Below are 17,669 nucleotides of genomic sequence, written 5' to 3' on the forward strand. Positions count from 1 at the left end.
AGTGAAGTATACAAATATAGTATATATACAAGTGAAAAAATAAAATTGGTAGTACTTATTGACGATATTTTCGATGTCAAAAGCTAAGCTAGAGTAAACATGAAGGAAAGTTATATATCGTACTTGCTTGTCGACGCTTAATTTGGCATGAGTCCAATATGTCTTTTAATCTGTAAGAAAATATTGAGGTGGCCAATAATTGTTCCCTCTTTGATTACATAATAACACGTAACTTAAAACATCTTAGCGTGGGTGTGTATTAGATACATTGCAATAGATGCATGATTCTTCGAAATGTCTTTCAATTAGTTTTCATTATAATCTTTTCATTGTAATTCTAACATTACTTACATTTTATTGTTTATTTTCCAGCAGTCGTAACAAAAACTGATGATCGAGACTTCGAGAGTAAGAATAAGTGCAAAGTAAAGTGAAAACAATTTTAAGAATAAGTGCAAAGTAAAGTGAAAACAATTGTAATAAAATATCTTTATTGGATGACAATGACGCAAAAGAAGCATATAAATTTTGGGCCCCTGACCACTTATGCGTTTCCTCTTTATCTTATGACATTCACCTAATCTTTCATAAAATTTTAGTCAATTGTCTACTACCACTCGATGCTTTTTATTATTTCCTTCAATGATTAAGTTGACTTTCTTGGTTAATCCCAATCTATTTGGATCATAAAACTAATTACTAGTTTATAAACAAATACTACAAGACAAGGTGCAAAAAGTAGAGAGATGTGACTCCCTCGTGTTCTGAGACCATGATGACTAGCTTACATATGCTACAATATATTATTTGTATAGATTCAATAAAATCAAAATTTACACAAAATTTTAAAATATCTTATTACAAACACACTTAAAACTGACGACAAAAAAAACACACTAAAAACTTTTTAAAACTTCGGATAAAAAATATTTGTAACCTAGAATATATAGTAACATCATAGAACCTATAATATATGTTATGAAAGTTTCAAACGTTATTGTCAAATTTATATTCGATGAAAAAAGCAGTGAACAATTTGATATGAATAAAAAGATAGAACAAAGAATCAAATAGTTTATAATTTAAATAATAGATTTTTATTTCATGAAAATACAGACATGGTTAGAAGATAATAAAATGTGTGGTTTAATTGCAGCCGTTGTTAATCGAACCTTCTGTGACATGTTTTTTTCAAGTGGAGAGAGATTCTACGAGCACCACATATATAAAAAATTAAAAATAAATGTTAAAATATGAAAATTTTAAACAATCTGACAAATATACTGGAGGTCCCCACAAGCAGTATACAACCAAACACAGTGACTCCCTCTGTAATCTGTACATATCCATGCGTAAGATTTGCGGATTGAAGAAAAACAATTATTTATTTTTATAATAACTACTTTTAAGCTAAAGAGACCTTTTAACTTTTTGATTATTTTGTTTTTCCAATAAATATCATTTTCTCCAGAAATTCACGCCTGGTTGTTTTTTCTTTTTAAATATATTTTTCTGAATTTTTGTTAGTGTGGGTTGGTTTGATTGGAGAGGGGGCTTTGTGGTGATTTTATTTCTTACTTTAATTTTTTTATCCTCTCCCGGCGATGCCGACGCCGGTGAACACGGCGAGAGAATGCTTAACCGAAGAAGCCGCTCGTGCCCTCAACGATGCTGTAGCAGTAGCTCGTCGGAGAAGCCACGCGCAGACAACGTCTCTCCACGCCGTATCCGCTCTTCTAGCGATGCCGTCGTCCATTCTCCGGGAGGTCTGCATCTCACGCGCCTCCCGGAGCACCCCGTACTCCTCGGGACTTCAGTTCCGAGCTCTGGAGCTCTGCGTCGGCGTCTCCCTCGACAGAATCCCGTCTTCGTCTAAATCCACTACGACGACGGAGGAGGAAGATCCGCCGGTGTCGAATTCGCTCATGGCGGCGATCAAACGGTCTCAGGCGAATCAGAGACGGCACCCCGAGAGTTACCACCTTCAGCAGATCCACGTCAGCGGATGTCAGACGACGGTTTTGAAAGTTGAGTTGAAGTACTTTATACTATCCATCCTCGACGATCCGATTGTGAACCGGGTCTTCACCGAAGCGGGGTTTCGGAGCTCCGATATTAAGCTCGACGTGCTTCACCCTCCGGTGACGCAGCTCTCTTCCCGCTTCTCGAGAGCTTCTCGCTGTCCTCCTCTCTTCCCGTTTAGTGGGAGCAGTGGTTTGGATGAGAATTGTCGGAGAATCGGAGAAGTGTTGTGTCGGAAAGAGAGGAGGAACCCTCTCCTTGTCGGTAACTGCGCTAACGAAGCTCTTAAAACGTTCACGGGCGCGATCAACAGTGGGAACCAAACGTTTCTTCCTCCGGAGGTAAGCGGGTTAAGCATAGTTAGCATAGAGAAGGAGATTAACGACGTTTTAGCCGATGGATCAAGAACCGACGAGGAGCTTGATGATCTAGTAAGAGTCGCAGAGGGAGATGGCTCGAAATCATCGGGGATGGTGCTTAATCTGGGAGAGTTGAAGGTCCTAACCGGCGAAACTTCTTCCAATGTTTTGGAGTGTTTGGTGTTGAAGCTGTCGGATTTGTTGAAACATCGAAGTGGTAAACTTTGGTTCATTGGATGTGCATCGAGCAACGAGACTTACACGAAGCTTTTGGAACGGTTTCCTACGGTTGATAAAGATTGGGACCTTCATGTTCTTCCTATCACATCCTCAAGACCCTTGACTCAAGGGGTTTACCCAAAATCAAGGTATGCTTTTGCAATATGCATTCACTTTAGACTGCAGAAGTGAGTTTTTAAAAAATCTGATAGCTGAATGGACTTGAAAGATCACTATGTATTGGTGTGAATAGTTTATTGTTTGTGTCAATCTTGAAAACATAATCTCAAGTATTTTAACTAGTCCTGCGGTTTCGGTTATTTCAGTTCGGTTTATTCGGTTTGGCCACAATCCAACCGAAAAACATCAGTTCGGTTCGATTTTGGTTAATTTTGGTTTTTAATTTTAATTTTGAAAATAACCATTTTTTTTTTGTTTCAGTTAGAATTTGGTATAACTTTTCTTAAAAATTTGATTATTTTCGGGTTTTTTGAAAATCGAAACCGAACCAAAAACCGAATAATTTTTTAAAAACACTGCGGAACTAAACCAAACTCGAAACCGTAACTGAACCAAGAATTGAAAATTTTGGTTCGGTTCGAACAAAATCTGCAGGCCTAATTTTAACATATCCACTTCTTTGTCAGCTTTATGCTTCCCATTTGTCTGGAAGCAAACCATATATTTATCTCTAGAGCTTGATGTTCTGTCTTTGTTCAAAACCGTGAGTTTACAACTGATCAAGCAACTAAAATATAGTACAAACCTGTTGGTTTCAGCTTGATGGGATCGTTTGTTCCGTTTGGAGGCTTCTTTTCATCTACATCAGACTATAGAGTACCGTTGAGTAACACACTGAATCAAACGCTCCCCAGATGTCACCTCTGCAACGAGAAGTATCTGCAAGAAGTAGCTGCCCTTGTCAAAACCGGTTCAAGTCACTCTACGTCTGATCAATCTCCTGAGAAGTTACCCTCTTGGTTACGCGCTGCAGAGTCCGAGTTAGACAAGGGACCGACGAGCAGCACCAAGGTTCGTTTTTATCCTCAGTTGCATTCACATGTGTAAATGCAACTATCTTGAGAGAGTTTTTGCTTCTTACTCAGTGCAGGCTATAGATGATGACACAAACACATTAGCCTCTCAAACCACAGCTCTCCAGAAGAAATGGGACAACATATGCCAAAGTACCCATCATACTCCAGCGTTTCATAAACTCGGTTATCCGACCGTGAGTCCCCAGTTCCCAGTTCAGACCGTAAGAAGCCCAGCTGAGAAAAGTAGTCCCGGGACTCCAAGCAGAACTCCTGAAAGCTCTCTTGAGACCACCAGTAAACTGCTTAATCAGCCATTCTCAAATACAAAACAAAAGGAGGATCTCACTACATCAGTGCCTAACCGTGTTATGGGTTCTCCTTTGAGCTGTGTTACTACAGACTTAGGCTTGGGAGCAATCTATGCATCAAAAAGTGAGAATGAAACAAACACAATGAGAGAGAAACCGTTGCTGGTGACGACTCTAAGCTCTTCCTTAGAACACAAGTATCAGAACGATTTCAAGTCTCTCAGAGAATCACTCTCTCGTAAAGTCCCTCACCAGACCGAAGCTGCGAATGCAATTAGTCAAATCATCTGCGACGCGAGAAGAAACCGCACGAGTGGAACTTGGCTGGCTCTTCTTGGACCGGATAGAGTCGGGAAGAAGAAAGTAGCTTCGGTTCTGTCTGAAGCCTTCTTTGGTGGCCAAGAAAACTGCATCTCTGTGGATTTCGCGGGAGAACACTCTTATAGAGGCAAGACAGTGGTTGATTACCTAACGGGAGAGTTATCTAGAAAGCCACACTCAGTTGTGTTCCTCGAAAACGTGGAGAAGTCAGAGTTCCCGGATCAGAGGAGATTGTCTGAAGCTGTGAGTACAGGGAGACTCCGTGACTCGCATGGGAGAGTGATCAGTATGAAGAATGTAATTGTTATTATCGCCAAGGAGAAAGATCATGTTATTAATGAGCCTGTGACGTTCTCTGAGGAGAGAGTTCTCAGCGCGAAAAGCTGGAGACTGCAGATTAAGTTAGCTGATGGTGTAAAGAAGAGAAAACACGAGGAAGAGACAGAGCTGCGTGCAGAGAAGGTGCAGCGTTCGTATCTTGATCTGAATCTACCACTGGATGAGTCAGGAGTTAGTTTGGATCTTGAAACAGAGGAGGCAAGAGCTTGGTTCGATGGTTTCATGGAGCAGGTAGATGGAAAGGTGACGTTCAAGGAGGTTGATTTCGATGGGTTAGCTAAAAGCATTCGAGAGAAGATCGTTTCGCATTTTAAGATGTGTTTTGGAGGTGAAACAAGTTTAGAGATAGATGAGGACGTGATGGTTCAGATTCTTGCGGCTTCTTGGTCATCGGGGGAAGAAGGGAGGGACGTTGTTGATCAGTGGGTGAGAACAGTTCTTGCTCCTAGCTTTGCTGAAGCGAGGGTAAAGTATGGTTTGAATCCCAAGGTCGTTGTGAAGCTGGTTGCTTCTAGAGATTTATCTGGCGGAGTAGAGTTGCCGGAGAGGGTGGATGTGATGTGATCACAGTTCACAGATGTATAAATGAGGTAATAAATTAGGTAGTCTTGATTGTTTTGTCATCAGAGGCTTTGGTTTGGAGTTTTGTGCATGTAAATTAAAGAATGTATTGATATAGTTACGACTATTAGCTGAGGTATCACTTTGGTACATAAGTTTGGTTAGGGGTTTTACTAATTTCCCAGACTTTTTGGCGTTTTGTGTCTAGGTATCTCCTAATTGTGTTGTAAACTCTTTTGGCCAACTTTCAAATATGTGTATGCATTAAACAATAGAAAAGTCTGTATATATAAGTATTATTTTCAAAACAGAACTGATAAATTTAATATTTAGATATTTAAAATAATGTGAATACAGTAGAAACCCTAAAAATTAATATTCGATAAATTAATAAACATTAGAAATTAACAAAATTTTCTGGTTTCTTTAGTCACTTCAAAATATGACAAATCGATAATATAATAAGATAATAATTTTTAGAAAATTTTATGTAAATATAAATCATAAATTTATATACATATATATATATAAGTATAAACTAAATCTGATGTTGTTGGTTTTATATCTACCATGAAATTGTCTCTATTCTTAAAATTTTAATATATTTTAACAATATTTAGTAAAATTATCTAAAACGACATAACATAAAAATATGCACTAAATAATATAATAAAAATATGAAATTATAGTTTCTAAAACTTAATTAATGTATATATGGTAAAATCAACTATTTTCTTATTTTATAAATAAAAATATTCAAAAATAGAAAAATCTAAAAAGGAATTTTTTGTAAACTAACAACTCCGTAAATTAATAAATGACCATATTCCTAACATTAATTTATAGAGTTTTTATATAAGGCTAAGATAACAATAATATAATCATTTTTAAGGTTTAAATAAATGTATTCTGCCCAAATTAAGACCCCAATATTGTATCTTTGAGTAAAGTACAAAGTAAATGGGCCAGATAATGTATTGATAGGAGCTCGGCCCATTGTTAGCTTCAATTCAACGCGAAATAACTCCAATTATAAAATGTCGTACCCATGTTGTAAAACCCCAATCTCTCTCGCTCTCTTTCTCATACGCCGCACCGTAAGCGAACTATTGAATCCACGAAGAAACCTCGATCCGTCGATACTATGGCAACCAACGAACCCGAGCACGAGCACAGATACGCGGAGGAATCCGGAGCTAACGAGGATGAGGACACCGGAGCTCAGGTCGCTCCGATCGTTAGGCTTGAGGAGGTTGCCGTCACTACCGGTGAGGAAGACGAAGACGCCGTCCTCGATCTGTAAGTGTATTTGTGATCTAGGTCAACCAGATCTGATCGATTTTCCTAGGGTTTTAGCTTCGGTTGAGGTTTTTGATTGGAGATTTTGTTTGTGAATCGAAGGAAATCGAAGCTGTATCGGTTCGATAAGGAAGCGAATCAGTGGAAGGAGAGAGGTGCTGGTACTGTGAAGCTCTTGAAGCATAAGAGCACTGGCAAGATTAGGCTCGTTATGAGGCAATCGAAAACTCTCAAGATCTGTGCTAATCATTTCGGTAAATTAAGCTTAATCTAAGTTGTTTAGATCTGTGTTTAGGTTACTGTGTACTTAATTTTAACTTTCGTATTCGGATCTTCTGCAGTTAAACAGGGCATGAGTGTTCAGGAACACGTTGGGAATGAAAAGTCCTGCGTGTGGCACGCTCGTGACTTTGCTGATGGGGAGCTGAAGGATGAGCTTTTCTGCATCCGTTTTGCTTCAATTGAGAGTAAGTATGATCTTGAATTGTGCCGTTATCATGTAGATTAGATCGTGTTGCGCGACTGTGATTCCATATCTTATACTGATCTCCACTTGCTGATTACTGTTTTTTGTTTTGCCAAGCTGGTTGCTACTTGTTTCATTGGCCTTTATGCATGTTGCATTGTCTTGTTTATTATCAGTACATAATTGGTTTAGCTTACGGCCATTGGATATATTACTATTGGATCGTGAACTTAGCTTTATTTATATTATGGCTTCGTGTCTTTGAAAGATCTTACCTTAAAGCTTTCATTATAGCTCTTTTTTAGAGCTGTCAATTGATTAGCTTTTCATTTTCACACAGTATTGCCCTCTTATTATTGTTGTCTTGAAACTTGGTAGTGACACAGCTTGCGTGATCTATGGCTGCTAGATCATGTGTTATGACATTCATTGAACTAATTTTGTGTTATGAACGGAAAAGTTTAGGCAATGATCTACTTTGTGGTGCATGTTTTCAATTGTTTCGGAGCTGATAGTGCCATGAACTATAAAGTTTGTAGAGCTGCATGAGTAATCAAGTCTTATTTTGCTTTTTCAGACTGCAAAGCATTTATGCAGAAGTTCAATGAAGTTGCTGAATCCGAAGTAGAGAAAGAAGAGAGCAAAGACGCCTCTGACGCAGCTGGTCTTCTTGAGAAGTTGACCGTGGAAGAGACGAAAACAGAGGAGAAACCTGTGGAGAAGGTAAAGACCGAAGTGGAACCAGAGGAAAAGACAAAAACCGAGCCAGAGAAAGCTGATGAAGAAAAGAAAACCGAAGAGGCTGTTGCTCCCTCAACTTAAGATGCATCAATGTTTAAGCTCCTTTGGCGAGGTATTATTATAGCCTAAAAGTGTTTTGATGCATCCATCTCGAGTCTGCTAGTGTCTTGGCACTAACTATCTACACATGTTTTGTCGAATCATATCAAGTGGTTGGGGGATCGCTTGGGGGGGTTGGGTTTTGCTGAGTCGTTTTGGGTTTTATAGTTTCGAGTCGAAAGCGTGGGTGAGTGATATGAGAGATTAAGGTCGGTCATCAGAAAGAGTACATTGGATTCATTGTTTTAAAGTTTCTTATGGGTTGTTTTTGTATGGTCTTATTTTTATGGACAAGAGTCAGAAGTCTTCATTTCTTTGAATTACAAAATTATATGCATGTTGATTTAATTTTATTAATTTTTTTTTGTTTTCCTTTTCACAACATTCGTTTATATAGCCTTAGCGTCCCTCTAGTTCGAATTCAGGGTAAATGTTTTTTTACTGTCATTGCCAATCTTCCTGGCTCCATCGCAAATTGATTTAGTCTTAGATGAAGACAGAAATTAGCTAGCATATTAGACAATTGATTTTTACGTTACTACATATGAGATTTTTTTTTTCTGGTAGACTAAAATTTTATTAATATCAATACAGTCTATAACATATTACGTGGATAATAAACTTACAACAAATACATTTTTAAGAACTTGAAACTGGAAAAATTAATAGCATATGCTAAAACTAAGTCAGTACTACATATGAGATATCTTAACCTTATAATCAAAAGAAAGATTTTTTTAAAAAAAATTAACTACTTATCAAAAGAAAATAGTCAGAGGAATACAAGAAGTAATAATTATCAACCTTTTAAAAGATATCTCTATAAATAATTCAAATCCAAAAATTGAATTAATATGTCATGTCATCTATGCTTTTCCGTAACAGCGAGGGATCAAAGCCACTTGTCTATATGGGTCAAACACTCAAACTGTTCACGCGGCCAAACTTTTGATTTCTTTTTTCATTTTGCTTTCTAATTATTATTTTATTAGTCCACAAACTTTAGAAAATACAAAAAACAAATTTAGGTGGGCTAACATCCATATCAGAACTCTTTTATCCTTGCCCTTTTAAATCACTTAAGTTTTTTATATATGGTTTAGCCCTTTAGAAAATCTATTTATATTGTTTGAATAAAATGGTTCAAATAAATATATAAATGGATACGTATAAATATCTGTTAGATATATTCTGAGCAGCTTCTTAACGAGACTAAGGTCGAAAGAGGCAACCAGTCGTGCCGCGTCTTAATTTATATCTCAACCAACTATTTATTGCTTCAGCTGCAAGTGAAGGATTAAACCAACATTTATATAAATACATAACGAACAGGAAAAGAGAGAAGACACAGAAACAAAACGAAAATGAGTTTGAAAAGAATATCTTTGGTTATATATACTCTCTTCATCTTTCATCTTCATCACACTTTTCCTTCCGTTAGCTCGCTGCCTTCTTCAGTTGATACGAACCACAACACTCTTCCTCTCATCAATGCCTCCCCAAAGCCAGATGTTGTTAGCATCGAAGGAAAGGCTCGGGAGCTGGCTGTCGTTATCAAAAGAGGAGGCCGTGCTGGTGGCGGCGGTAGCGGAGGTAGAAGCCATTCAAGGGGCGTGGGACGTGTAGTTCCAATTCATACTGCTGGCGCTGGTGCTGGTGGAACACATAGTTCAAGCGGCAGCTTGAAACTTGCGGTCGGTTGGTTGGGTATATCGGTTTTAGCCGGTTTATTATTGGTTTAGACTTTAGACGGGAGTATTTGTTCGCCGTTTAAATATGTGTGTAAGGTTTATGTTTGGTTTGGTTTGAGATTGATTTGGGGGTAAACTGTTGATAAGCGATTCTATTTGTATTAGAGTGATTCTTTCTGTTTATTTATATATTGTTTGGTATGCCGTATATACAGTTTGTAAAGTGTCAACCATCTCAAGGTATAAGAGATTTTCAAAGTTATTAGGTTTCCAATAGATTATGAAATCTTACTACATGTTGCGGACCAGCATCCAAATAGATTTCCAAAGAATCGAACACGTTTACTAACACTACTCAAAGATCTTGCAATTACTCGTCTTTTGAATTGACATTCACCCACTACGGGCAATTCACATAAATAGATTATTTTCAAGTTTTGGTCATAAAAATAGATCACAAAGAGGAAAATAACCAAAATATTTCATTTAATAGATAAAAAGATACTAACATCCTAGATAAATAAAAAAAAGTCCTGTTAAAAAAAAATAAAAAATAAAAAAAAAGTTTTAGATTATATGTTATCTTATAAATTTTATTTTTGTAATTCGAAAATACTTTTTGAAACTATTTTTAAAATATTTATTTTTTATTTCATAAAATTTTAAACTTCGAACCCAAATCCCTACTCCTTAACTCTAAACCCTAAAGTTTGAATTAGTTAATTATAAGAGTATAAGTGTATATTTATCTCTTCTCAAATGCCCCATTTTGATTCTTAGAATCTATATTTTGTGGTATAAATTTTTTTAGTACTATCTTAAGATATTTTTCTTTATATTAAGTGTTTAGGAAAGTTATCATTATCTAATATTAACATTAACATAGTTTGTTGTACTCAACTTAACCTCTTATGTAGTCTTCATTCTAATTCTAACAAAAAAAAACAAGAAAAAGGCCCAGCCCAATAAGCAACAAATAGAACCCGACCCGACCGGAAACGACCCAAACCAAGCACCACGTATTTGCTCTCTTATCCGGTTATCCCAACGTACCACTGAGAATCAACCGATTTTTCTTTTTTGTTTTTCTGGAAAAAAGGAAATATTTTTTTTTAAATCAGCGTGCGGAGTGGCTTCTTCGTTTCTTCTCTTTCTCTCAAATCTCTTATCCATTTGTTTGATCGCATTATTGAATTCAAATCAGAAGACGGTTGGTTAAGCGAGAACGGTGGTGTTCCAAATGGGGTCAAGTGCATCGAAGAACACTGAAGACGAGGAGGATGGTTCCAATGGCGGAGGAGGAGGTCAGCTCTACGTGTCACTCAAAATGGAGAACTCCAAGGTTGAAGGCGAGCTCACTCCTCACGTCTACGGCTCTGTTCCTCTCGTCGGCTCGTGGGATCCTTCTGTTGGAGATGGGCTTAGCACCAGTCCATTAAGAGCTAAGCCCAAAATCAGGCTCGGCCCGTTAAGCAACAATTGATGATTTCGCTAGAAGACAAAACGTACGTCATTATAAATAGAAGACGTCAGAATCATTGAAAGGACGCTCAGAAAAGTACAGAAAAGTACAGAAAGTACAGAAAAGGAGAGCATCGCCTCTTCATCACAGACAGTCTTGGACGACCTCGACCATTAGGCGAGCTCGGCCCAGACGACCTCAAACCATAAAATAGAAAGATATTTGTTTAGACGAACTGTTTAGACGAGCATCTTTAGTTCTTGTAATTGACCGAGCTTGTTTATTCTTGACTATTAATACGAAAATCTCCACCCCTTTACATCATTTATAAATATTACATCACCGACCGGATATCAACCGATTTTTCTTTTTTGTTTTTCTGGAAAAAAGGAAATATTTTTTTTTAAATCAGCGTGCGGAGTGGCTTCTTCGTTTCTTCTCTTTCTCTCAAATCTCTTATCCATTTGTTTGATCGCATTATTGAATTCAAATCAGAAGACGGTTGGTTAAGCGAGAACGGTGGTGTTCCAAATGGGGTCAAGTGCATCGAAGAACACTGAAGACGAGGAGGATGGTTCCAATGGCGGAGGAGGAGGTCAGCTCTACGTGTCACTCAAAATGGAGAACTCCAAGGTTGAAGGCGAGCTCACTCCTCACGTCTACGGCTCTGTTCCTCTCGTCGGCTCGTGGGATCCTTCCAATGCTGTGAGCATCCGTTCATTTTGTGATTCGTCATTTGTGCATTTCCATCTGAAATTTGATAGCGTCGATTTTTTTTTTCTTTAACAGCTTCCGATGCTACGTGAATCCGCGTCAATGTCGGAGCTGAGCTTCGTCGTTCCTCCTGATCACGGTATTGTAGGCGATCCTTTAGCATATAGTTGACGCCAATCTTATGATCGAATCGTGTTTTCATCATTTTTAGAGACTATATGATTAGGCAATCATTTAGCATATAGCCTTCGGCATTCGGTTCTAGGTTCAGTTCTATAGGTTTAGGATCAATTCGGCCCGCTTCGGGTAACAAAGTTGGGTCCTGCTAATATCCAAGGTAATTACAGATTCTATTCGGACCCAGTTCGGTTTGATTTTTGGTTGATTCGGGTTAAAGTCAGATTTTTTTATTTTTCGGAGTAAAACATTAATTTTCTTTGGGTTCTCAAATAAAAGTTTGAATAATTTGGATAATTTAAAATATTTTGGATAAAAAGTATTATGGTAATTCAATTTTTTGGCTATTTCGATTTATAGGTAATATTTTAAAATATTTGATTATCTAAAACTAAATATAGTTAATTTATAAGTGTATAAACTATATTATAGAAATTTGGATATCCATTCGGTTCTCCAATTTGCTTTTTCGGTTTTAGATATATAGGATCCACTCGGATAATTGATATGATCCATATCCGAAGTGAACCTCGTTTTTCGGTTCGGTCAGGATATTGTGCCCATGCTTAATTTTGCATATAGTTGACGCCTTTGCTATAATCGAATGTGTTTTGATCATGTGTAGAGACTTTGGATTTCAAGTTTTTGTTGAAGCCAAAGTATAGAGATACGCCTTGCATAGTGGAGGAAGGTGAAAACAGGATTCTTACTGGTGGCTCCTTGCAAGGAGATGCTAGGGTTGCTCTGTTTAAGCTTGAAGGTGATGTGATTGTTGAGTTCCGAGTGTTCATCAACGCTGATAGAGTTTCACCCTTTGATCTTGCTGCTAGTTGGAGAGCATATAGGGAGAATCTCCAGCCTTCTACTGTACGTGGTATCCCTGATGTCAGCATCAATCCTGATCCAACGCCTGTCGAGGTGCTTTGTCCTTTTAACTTCTTTGTTGTTTTAGGAGATATAAAGGTGTTGTAAAGCTCTTTTCATTTCTTACAGAATTGTCCTTCAGAAAGTTTGGAGCTTGATCTTGAGCATTATGAAGTTCCTGCTCCTGCGCCTTCTGCACAGTCGTCTCTTGTTTATGCAGCTGACAATGCAGAGAATCCACGGTCTCTTTCAGCTTCTGGTTCGTTTGTTAATGACGATACTCCAAAGGCAGCATCGAAGAGTCCTAGAGTTTCTGCTGTTAGCGAGGATGGATCGCCATCTGAAAAGGTAGATTGCCTATGCATTGGTTGATGGCTATTATTTAATTATTACCATATATCTTACCCTTAGGACATGGAGATCATTGTTCCCGATCACTCGGATACCTATTCGCCTTCAGGAGCGGGTGAGTCAAAGTCAGCGGGGGTACTCTCACCAATTCAGCAGAAAGATGGTCAAAGGGGACTCTTTGTTGATCGTGGTGTTGGCTCCCCTAGGCTAGTCAAGTCTGTTAGCGCAAGCTCTTTTTTGGCTGACCTCAAACTTGATGCGCAAACCAAGGTTTTGGCATCAGCTACTTTCTATTTCCTGTGGTATTATCTTAAATTTAAGAGTTTTTAACCTCATTTTTTTCTTGTAAATGGGTAGAATTCAATGCCAGCGGCTGCAGGAGCTGTTGCTGCAGCAGCAGTAGCTGATCAAATGCTTGGACCTAAAGAGGATAGACATCTAGCAATTGTCCTGGTAATTTTTCCATATAGACGCTGTTCATCGTTTCTGCAGGCTATTTTGTTGAACATAGCAACTTAAATGGTAAAAGAGACTGATTCTCAACAAATTGTATTAGGTAGGCTTGCCTGCTCGAGGAAAGACTTTTACTGCAGCAAAGTTGACAAGATATCTACGCTGGTTGGGGCACGATACTAAACATTTTAATGTTGGAAAGGTTTGCTTTTTTTTTTGTGTAGCTTCTGCATATTCTGTAGTTTGCAACACTTCTGGAAAAAGATTGACTCAATCATTGCTCCATTTCTTCACAGTACCGACGGCTTAAACATGGAGTTAACCAGGTAAATCTGGGGTTTTATAAGTATCTGCCCTCCTCTTTGGATGATTAGTGATGAACAACGAGTGATCTTTTTTTTTTGTAGTGTGCTGATTTTTTTCGAGCTGACAATCAAGAAGGCGTAGAGGCACGAACCGAGGTAAGTTGTAACTTTAATTGCGTAGTTTTCTGCCAGTTTGTGACTGTCTCTTCTAATTTCTGCCTCTAAATTCATTGGTATGGCACTTTTTGGGAGGTGTTTGATTCAGTGATCAGTGTTAACACTATTTATCTTCTTCTTTGCACATAGTTTTAATATATCACATGCCACTAGGTAGCAGCACTTGCAATGGAGGACATGATAGCTTGGATGGAAGATGGTGGTCAAGTAAGTATCTGTCTGTTAGATTTTTTTTCCTGGTTTTTATATCTTGCATTGTAATCAGTTTTCATCTGCAGGTTGGAGTCTTTGATGCAACTAACAGCACACGAGTTCGACGGAACATGTTGATGCAAATGGCTGAAGGAAAGTGTAAGGTACATGACCATCTTCGGCTGATATTGACTTTGTAACTATTCAGAAACTGATTGACCTTTAATCTCTTATGTAGATAATTTTTCTGGAAACACTATGCAATGATGAACGCATTATAGAAAGAAACATACGTCTTAAAATCCAGCAAAGTCCTGATTACGAAGAAGAGTAGGGTTCTCTGTTAGCAACTCATTTTTTTTCCTTTCTAGTAGACCTCTTCTACCTGCCAACTAATTGTTTATGCTTTTCTGCAGGACGGATTTTGAAGCTGGAGTTAAAGACTTTAGAGACCGTTTGGCCAATTATGAGAGGGTAGCTATACAAACCTGCAGTTTCTATATGTGTCTTAATTACTCTGATAAAGCATAGCTGACTGAGTTGTGATGCACCGTTGCCTTGGTACTGGATTTAAATGTTGAGTTTATTATTTTCTTACCAGGTTTATGAGCCTGTTGAAGAAGGTTCTTACATCAAAATGATTGATATGGTCAGCGGTAATGGTGGACAGATACAAGTATGTTTCATATATGTGCTTGATGAATACTTGTGTCACTGATGGAGTTTCATACTGTTTTCCAAAGGATTGTTTATAGTTTTGATTATTCCTGACTGTTAATCTATTCTTTGTGCAGGTGAACAATATAAGTGGTTACCTTCCTGGAAGAATTGTGTTTTTCTTGGTATGAATTAGCTATGTCTCTTGCTTGTTTTCTTTATTGAGATTTCTTTAGCTTATTTGTTACATGAAAAATCAGCTTATAAGTTATATATTTGCAAGGGTGACTAATCTCATCGTCAAGAGTCAACATTCATTTTTTTTCTACCTTCAATTAGGTGAATACGCATCTCACTCCACGACCAATACTACTCACCCGGCATGGAGAAAGTATGGATAATGTTAGAGGCCGAACTGGAGGAGACAGTGTTATAAGGTATGTTCTTGCTCAGTTTCCTCTAAACTCTCAAATGTGAGTATCTCATGCCAAGTGCTGCTCTGAGCAGATGCCTTCCTTTTGTTTTCATTTCATCTTGTTCCATACGATATTCCAGTAGTTTGGCTTGACAAGTCTTGATGCTACTTCTTCCTCAGTTGATTACTTCGGATCTTGATTAAAACGCTAATCCTAGCGTGGAAACTGTATTTCTTGTTTGAAATGTGAAAATGTGTCCTGGTAACTAACATTTGTCAACTTTGAAACGCAGTGAATCTGGAAAAATTTATGCAAAGAAACTTGCTAACTTTGTCGAGAAGCGACTAAAAAACGAAAAGGCTGCTTCGGTAAGTATTTCAGACAGTTAAGAATGTTTAAATTCTGACGTATTGGCAAATTGTGTCAAAGCTTGTTGCTAATACGGTAATATTGATTGACGTTTGTAAATTTCAGATTTGGACCAGTACACTTCAGAGAACAATCTTAACAGCAGGTCCCATAGTTGGATTTCCCAAGGTTGGCGTTTTACCAACTACCAGTGCATCTTGTGACTCTTAAATGTGTTGTAATCATATGTTATGTTGGTGCAAGGAAGAATCATTTTTTTATTTTTTCATCTTTAGGTGCAATGGCGTGCCCTGGATGAGATCAACTCTGGAGTTTGCGATGGGATGACATACGAAGAGATAAAGAAGAACATGCCAGAAGAGTACGAGTAAGTGACTAGATAGAACTAGATTGGTTTCAATAGTTTTGCGCATCATAAAGCCACGAAACTAGATTGCTAATTGTTAAATAAACCAACTTACATTCCATATTGTATATTTGACTGCATGTCTAAGCTCTATGGTACAAGTTTATGGATCCTGTAACTGGCAATAAGCTCTTAAGACTTCTTTGACTCATCTTCTGGTGCATGTGACTGCAGATCTCGGTTAAAGGACAAATTGCGATACCGATACCCTCGTGGAGAGTCCTACCTTGATGTAATCCAACGGTATGGTCGTCACTTCTTCTCCTACGTTCAGTCATAAACTGAAAACCTTAAAGCAAACAATACTTTTTTTTGACAATGCAGGCTTGAACCTGTGATCATTGAGTTAGAACGACAAAGAGCTCCTGTCGTCGTGATATCTCACCAGGTTACACTCCAAACGCTCTGTTAATAATTGAATGTCTAAAACCCTCCTTGGCTCTGGATTACGAAGAATTTGTCCACATGATCAAAGTCTAGAGGCATTGTGTTGTTGAGTTATGAATGAGTTCCTCCTCTTACGGTTGGTTGGTTTTTACACAGGCTGTTCTGAGGGCATTGTATGCATATTTCGCGGATCGTCCCCTCAAAGAGATACCCCAGATCGAGGTAATCTGAATTAGATTGTATAATAAAAACCATTTGGGTGTTAAGACACATCACACACACACATAATAGTAACAAGATTGCCATTTATGAATGTATTGAACAGATGCCACTTCACACAATCATAGAGATACAGATGGGAGTTTCTGGTGTGCAAGAGAAGCGCTACAAACTGATGGACTGAACAACAAACAACAACTATTATGTCTGAATCTCAACAAGTCGTCCCCAAAGATTTTTATTTATTTATACTTTTACTATCAGTGGGTGCATTTTGGCCTCCCAGTTCTTATTTATTCTGTATACTCTCCAATCCTCTTGTGATCTGAACATCTTATATTCTTCATTATAATCAAGTTTTATACTATAGATCCGACTGAAATTACTCTGCCTTCGTGATCCCTTATATATTAAAATAGGAACATTGTTAAGAATAAACTTTGTCTTCATGTGTGATTTACAAGAGTGCCATTTACACGTGGCAGTTCTACAATCACTCTCAACTCTTTTATCTAATAAGGATTAGTTTACTAGATTAATTACATGAATTACCATTGATCATATTAATTAGTTTCGAATATATTGTATATTATTGTATGTTACGAATCATTTATGGTATATTCATATATTTGCTAATAAATTACGTTTCACAATATAACAATTGTTTTCTTCAAATTTTAAATATATTTGCATATAAATTCCAAATATACTAAGTTATGTATATAAAATTTTCATATTAAGAATAATATATGTCATCAAAAAGATAGTCAAACAACTTTTAAATGTTCGCAAAGTATACATTTTTATTATGTCCATGTATTTACGATTTTAATTATAGTTTTAATTTTATCAATACCCATGTTGTATATAATCAACATTTCAAATAGTTTTAAAATTACAATAGTTTTATATGGGTACATGTTAGATAATATTTTATATGAATATATGAATAAGAAATCAATAATGAACGGAAACTAATATTAAAAAACATTTTAAAATATTTTTAATAATCAATATTTCAAATATTTCATAAAAAAATCACTTTCAACATGGATGAT

At 37.3% G+C, this 17,669-nt stretch overlaps 4 protein-coding genes across 4 annotated transcripts; all 4 read left to right on the plus strand.

Annotated features, from left to right (window-relative positions):
• Window positions 1-1,306: 1,306 nt before the first annotated feature.
• LOC125578629 (protein SMAX1-LIKE 6-like) lies at window positions 1,307-5,474 on the plus strand. Its single transcript, XM_048741919.1, has 3 exons — window positions 1,307-2,749; window positions 3,380-3,632; window positions 3,712-5,474. Exons 1-3 carry the CDS (start codon window positions 1,605-1,607, stop codon window positions 5,167-5,169), a joined length of 2,856 nt encoding a protein of 951 aa, XP_048597876.1. The 5' UTR covers window positions 1,307-1,604; the 3' UTR covers window positions 5,170-5,474.
• A 729-nt stretch (window positions 5,475-6,203) lies between these two features.
• LOC125578630 (ran-binding protein 1 homolog a-like) lies at window positions 6,204-8,124 on the plus strand. Its single transcript, XM_048741920.1, has 4 exons — window positions 6,204-6,465; window positions 6,568-6,719; window positions 6,807-6,932; window positions 7,509-8,124. The coding sequence occupies exons 1-4, from the start codon at window positions 6,311-6,313 to the stop codon at window positions 7,751-7,753; spliced, it is 678 nt and encodes a 225-aa protein (XP_048597877.1). The 5' UTR covers window positions 6,204-6,310; the 3' UTR covers window positions 7,754-8,124.
• A 931-nt stretch (window positions 8,125-9,055) lies between these two features.
• Window positions 9,056-9,724, plus strand: LOC125578631. The gene has a single exon (XM_048741921.1). The coding sequence runs from the start codon at window positions 9,136-9,138 to the stop codon at window positions 9,511-9,513; it is 378 nt and encodes a 125-aa protein (XP_048597878.1). The 5' UTR covers window positions 9,056-9,135; the 3' UTR covers window positions 9,514-9,724.
• Window positions 9,725-11,318: 1,594 nt separating this feature from the next.
• Window positions 11,319-16,980, plus strand: LOC125578632 (6-phosphofructo-2-kinase/fructose-2,6-bisphosphatase-like). Its single transcript, XM_048741922.1, has 23 exons — window positions 11,319-11,629; window positions 11,714-11,777; window positions 12,441-12,733; window positions 12,809-13,027; window positions 13,091-13,300; window positions 13,388-13,483; window positions 13,587-13,685; window positions 13,780-13,809; window positions 13,891-13,944; window positions 14,119-14,172; window positions 14,244-14,321; window positions 14,396-14,487; window positions 14,574-14,631; window positions 14,759-14,833; window positions 14,952-14,999; window positions 15,154-15,251; window positions 15,523-15,598; window positions 15,705-15,767; window positions 15,875-15,966; window positions 16,180-16,248; window positions 16,330-16,393; window positions 16,549-16,614; window positions 16,718-16,980. Exons 1-23 carry the CDS (start codon window positions 11,456-11,458, stop codon window positions 16,793-16,795), a joined length of 2,250 nt encoding a protein of 749 aa, XP_048597879.1. The 5' UTR covers window positions 11,319-11,455; the 3' UTR covers window positions 16,796-16,980.
• The last annotated feature ends 689 nt before the right edge of the window (window positions 16,981-17,669 follow it).

This window comes from Brassica napus, chromosome A9, assembly GCF_020379485.1.
Source record: "Brassica napus cultivar Da-Ae chromosome A9, Da-Ae, whole genome shotgun sequence".
NCBI classification, from domain to species: Eukaryota; Viridiplantae; Streptophyta; class Magnoliopsida; order Brassicales; family Brassicaceae; genus Brassica; species Brassica napus.

Bases quoted from the DNA above. Each gene is read 5' to 3' on its own strand.
- LOC125578629 (XM_048741919.1), top strand. From the start codon at position 1,605: ATGCCGACGCCGGTGAACACGGCGAGAGAATGCTTAACCGAAGAAGCC. The intron at 2,750-3,379 runs GTATGCTTTTGC...TGTTGGTTTCAG, and splicing joins GGGGTTTACCCAAAATCAAG to CTTGATGGGATCGTTTGTTC. The intron at 3,633-3,711 runs GTTCGTTTTTAT...TACTCAGTGCAG, and splicing joins GACCGACGAGCAGCACCAAG to GCTATAGATGATGACACAAA.
- LOC125578630 (XM_048741920.1), top strand. From the start codon at position 6,311: ATGGCAACCAACGAACCCGAGCACGAGCACAGATACGCGGAGGAATCC. The intron at 6,720-6,806 runs GTAAATTAAGCT...GATCTTCTGCAG, and splicing joins GATCTGTGCTAATCATTTCG to TTAAACAGGGCATGAGTGTT. The intron at 6,933-7,508 runs GTAAGTATGATC...TTGCTTTTTCAG, and splicing joins CCGTTTTGCTTCAATTGAGA to ACTGCAAAGCATTTATGCAG.
- LOC125578631 (XM_048741921.1), top strand. From the start codon at position 9,136: ATGAGTTTGAAAAGAATATCTTTGGTTATATATACTCTCTTCATCTTT.
- LOC125578632 (XM_048741922.1), top strand. From the start codon at position 11,456: ATGGGGTCAAGTGCATCGAAGAACACTGAAGACGAGGAGGATGGTTCC. The intron at 13,945-14,118 runs GTAAGTTGTAAC...ACATGCCACTAG, and splicing joins GCGTAGAGGCACGAACCGAG to GTAGCAGCACTTGCAATGGA. The intron at 15,967-16,179 runs GTAAGTGACTAG...ATGTGACTGCAG, and splicing joins AACATGCCAGAAGAGTACGA to ATCTCGGTTAAAGGACAAAT.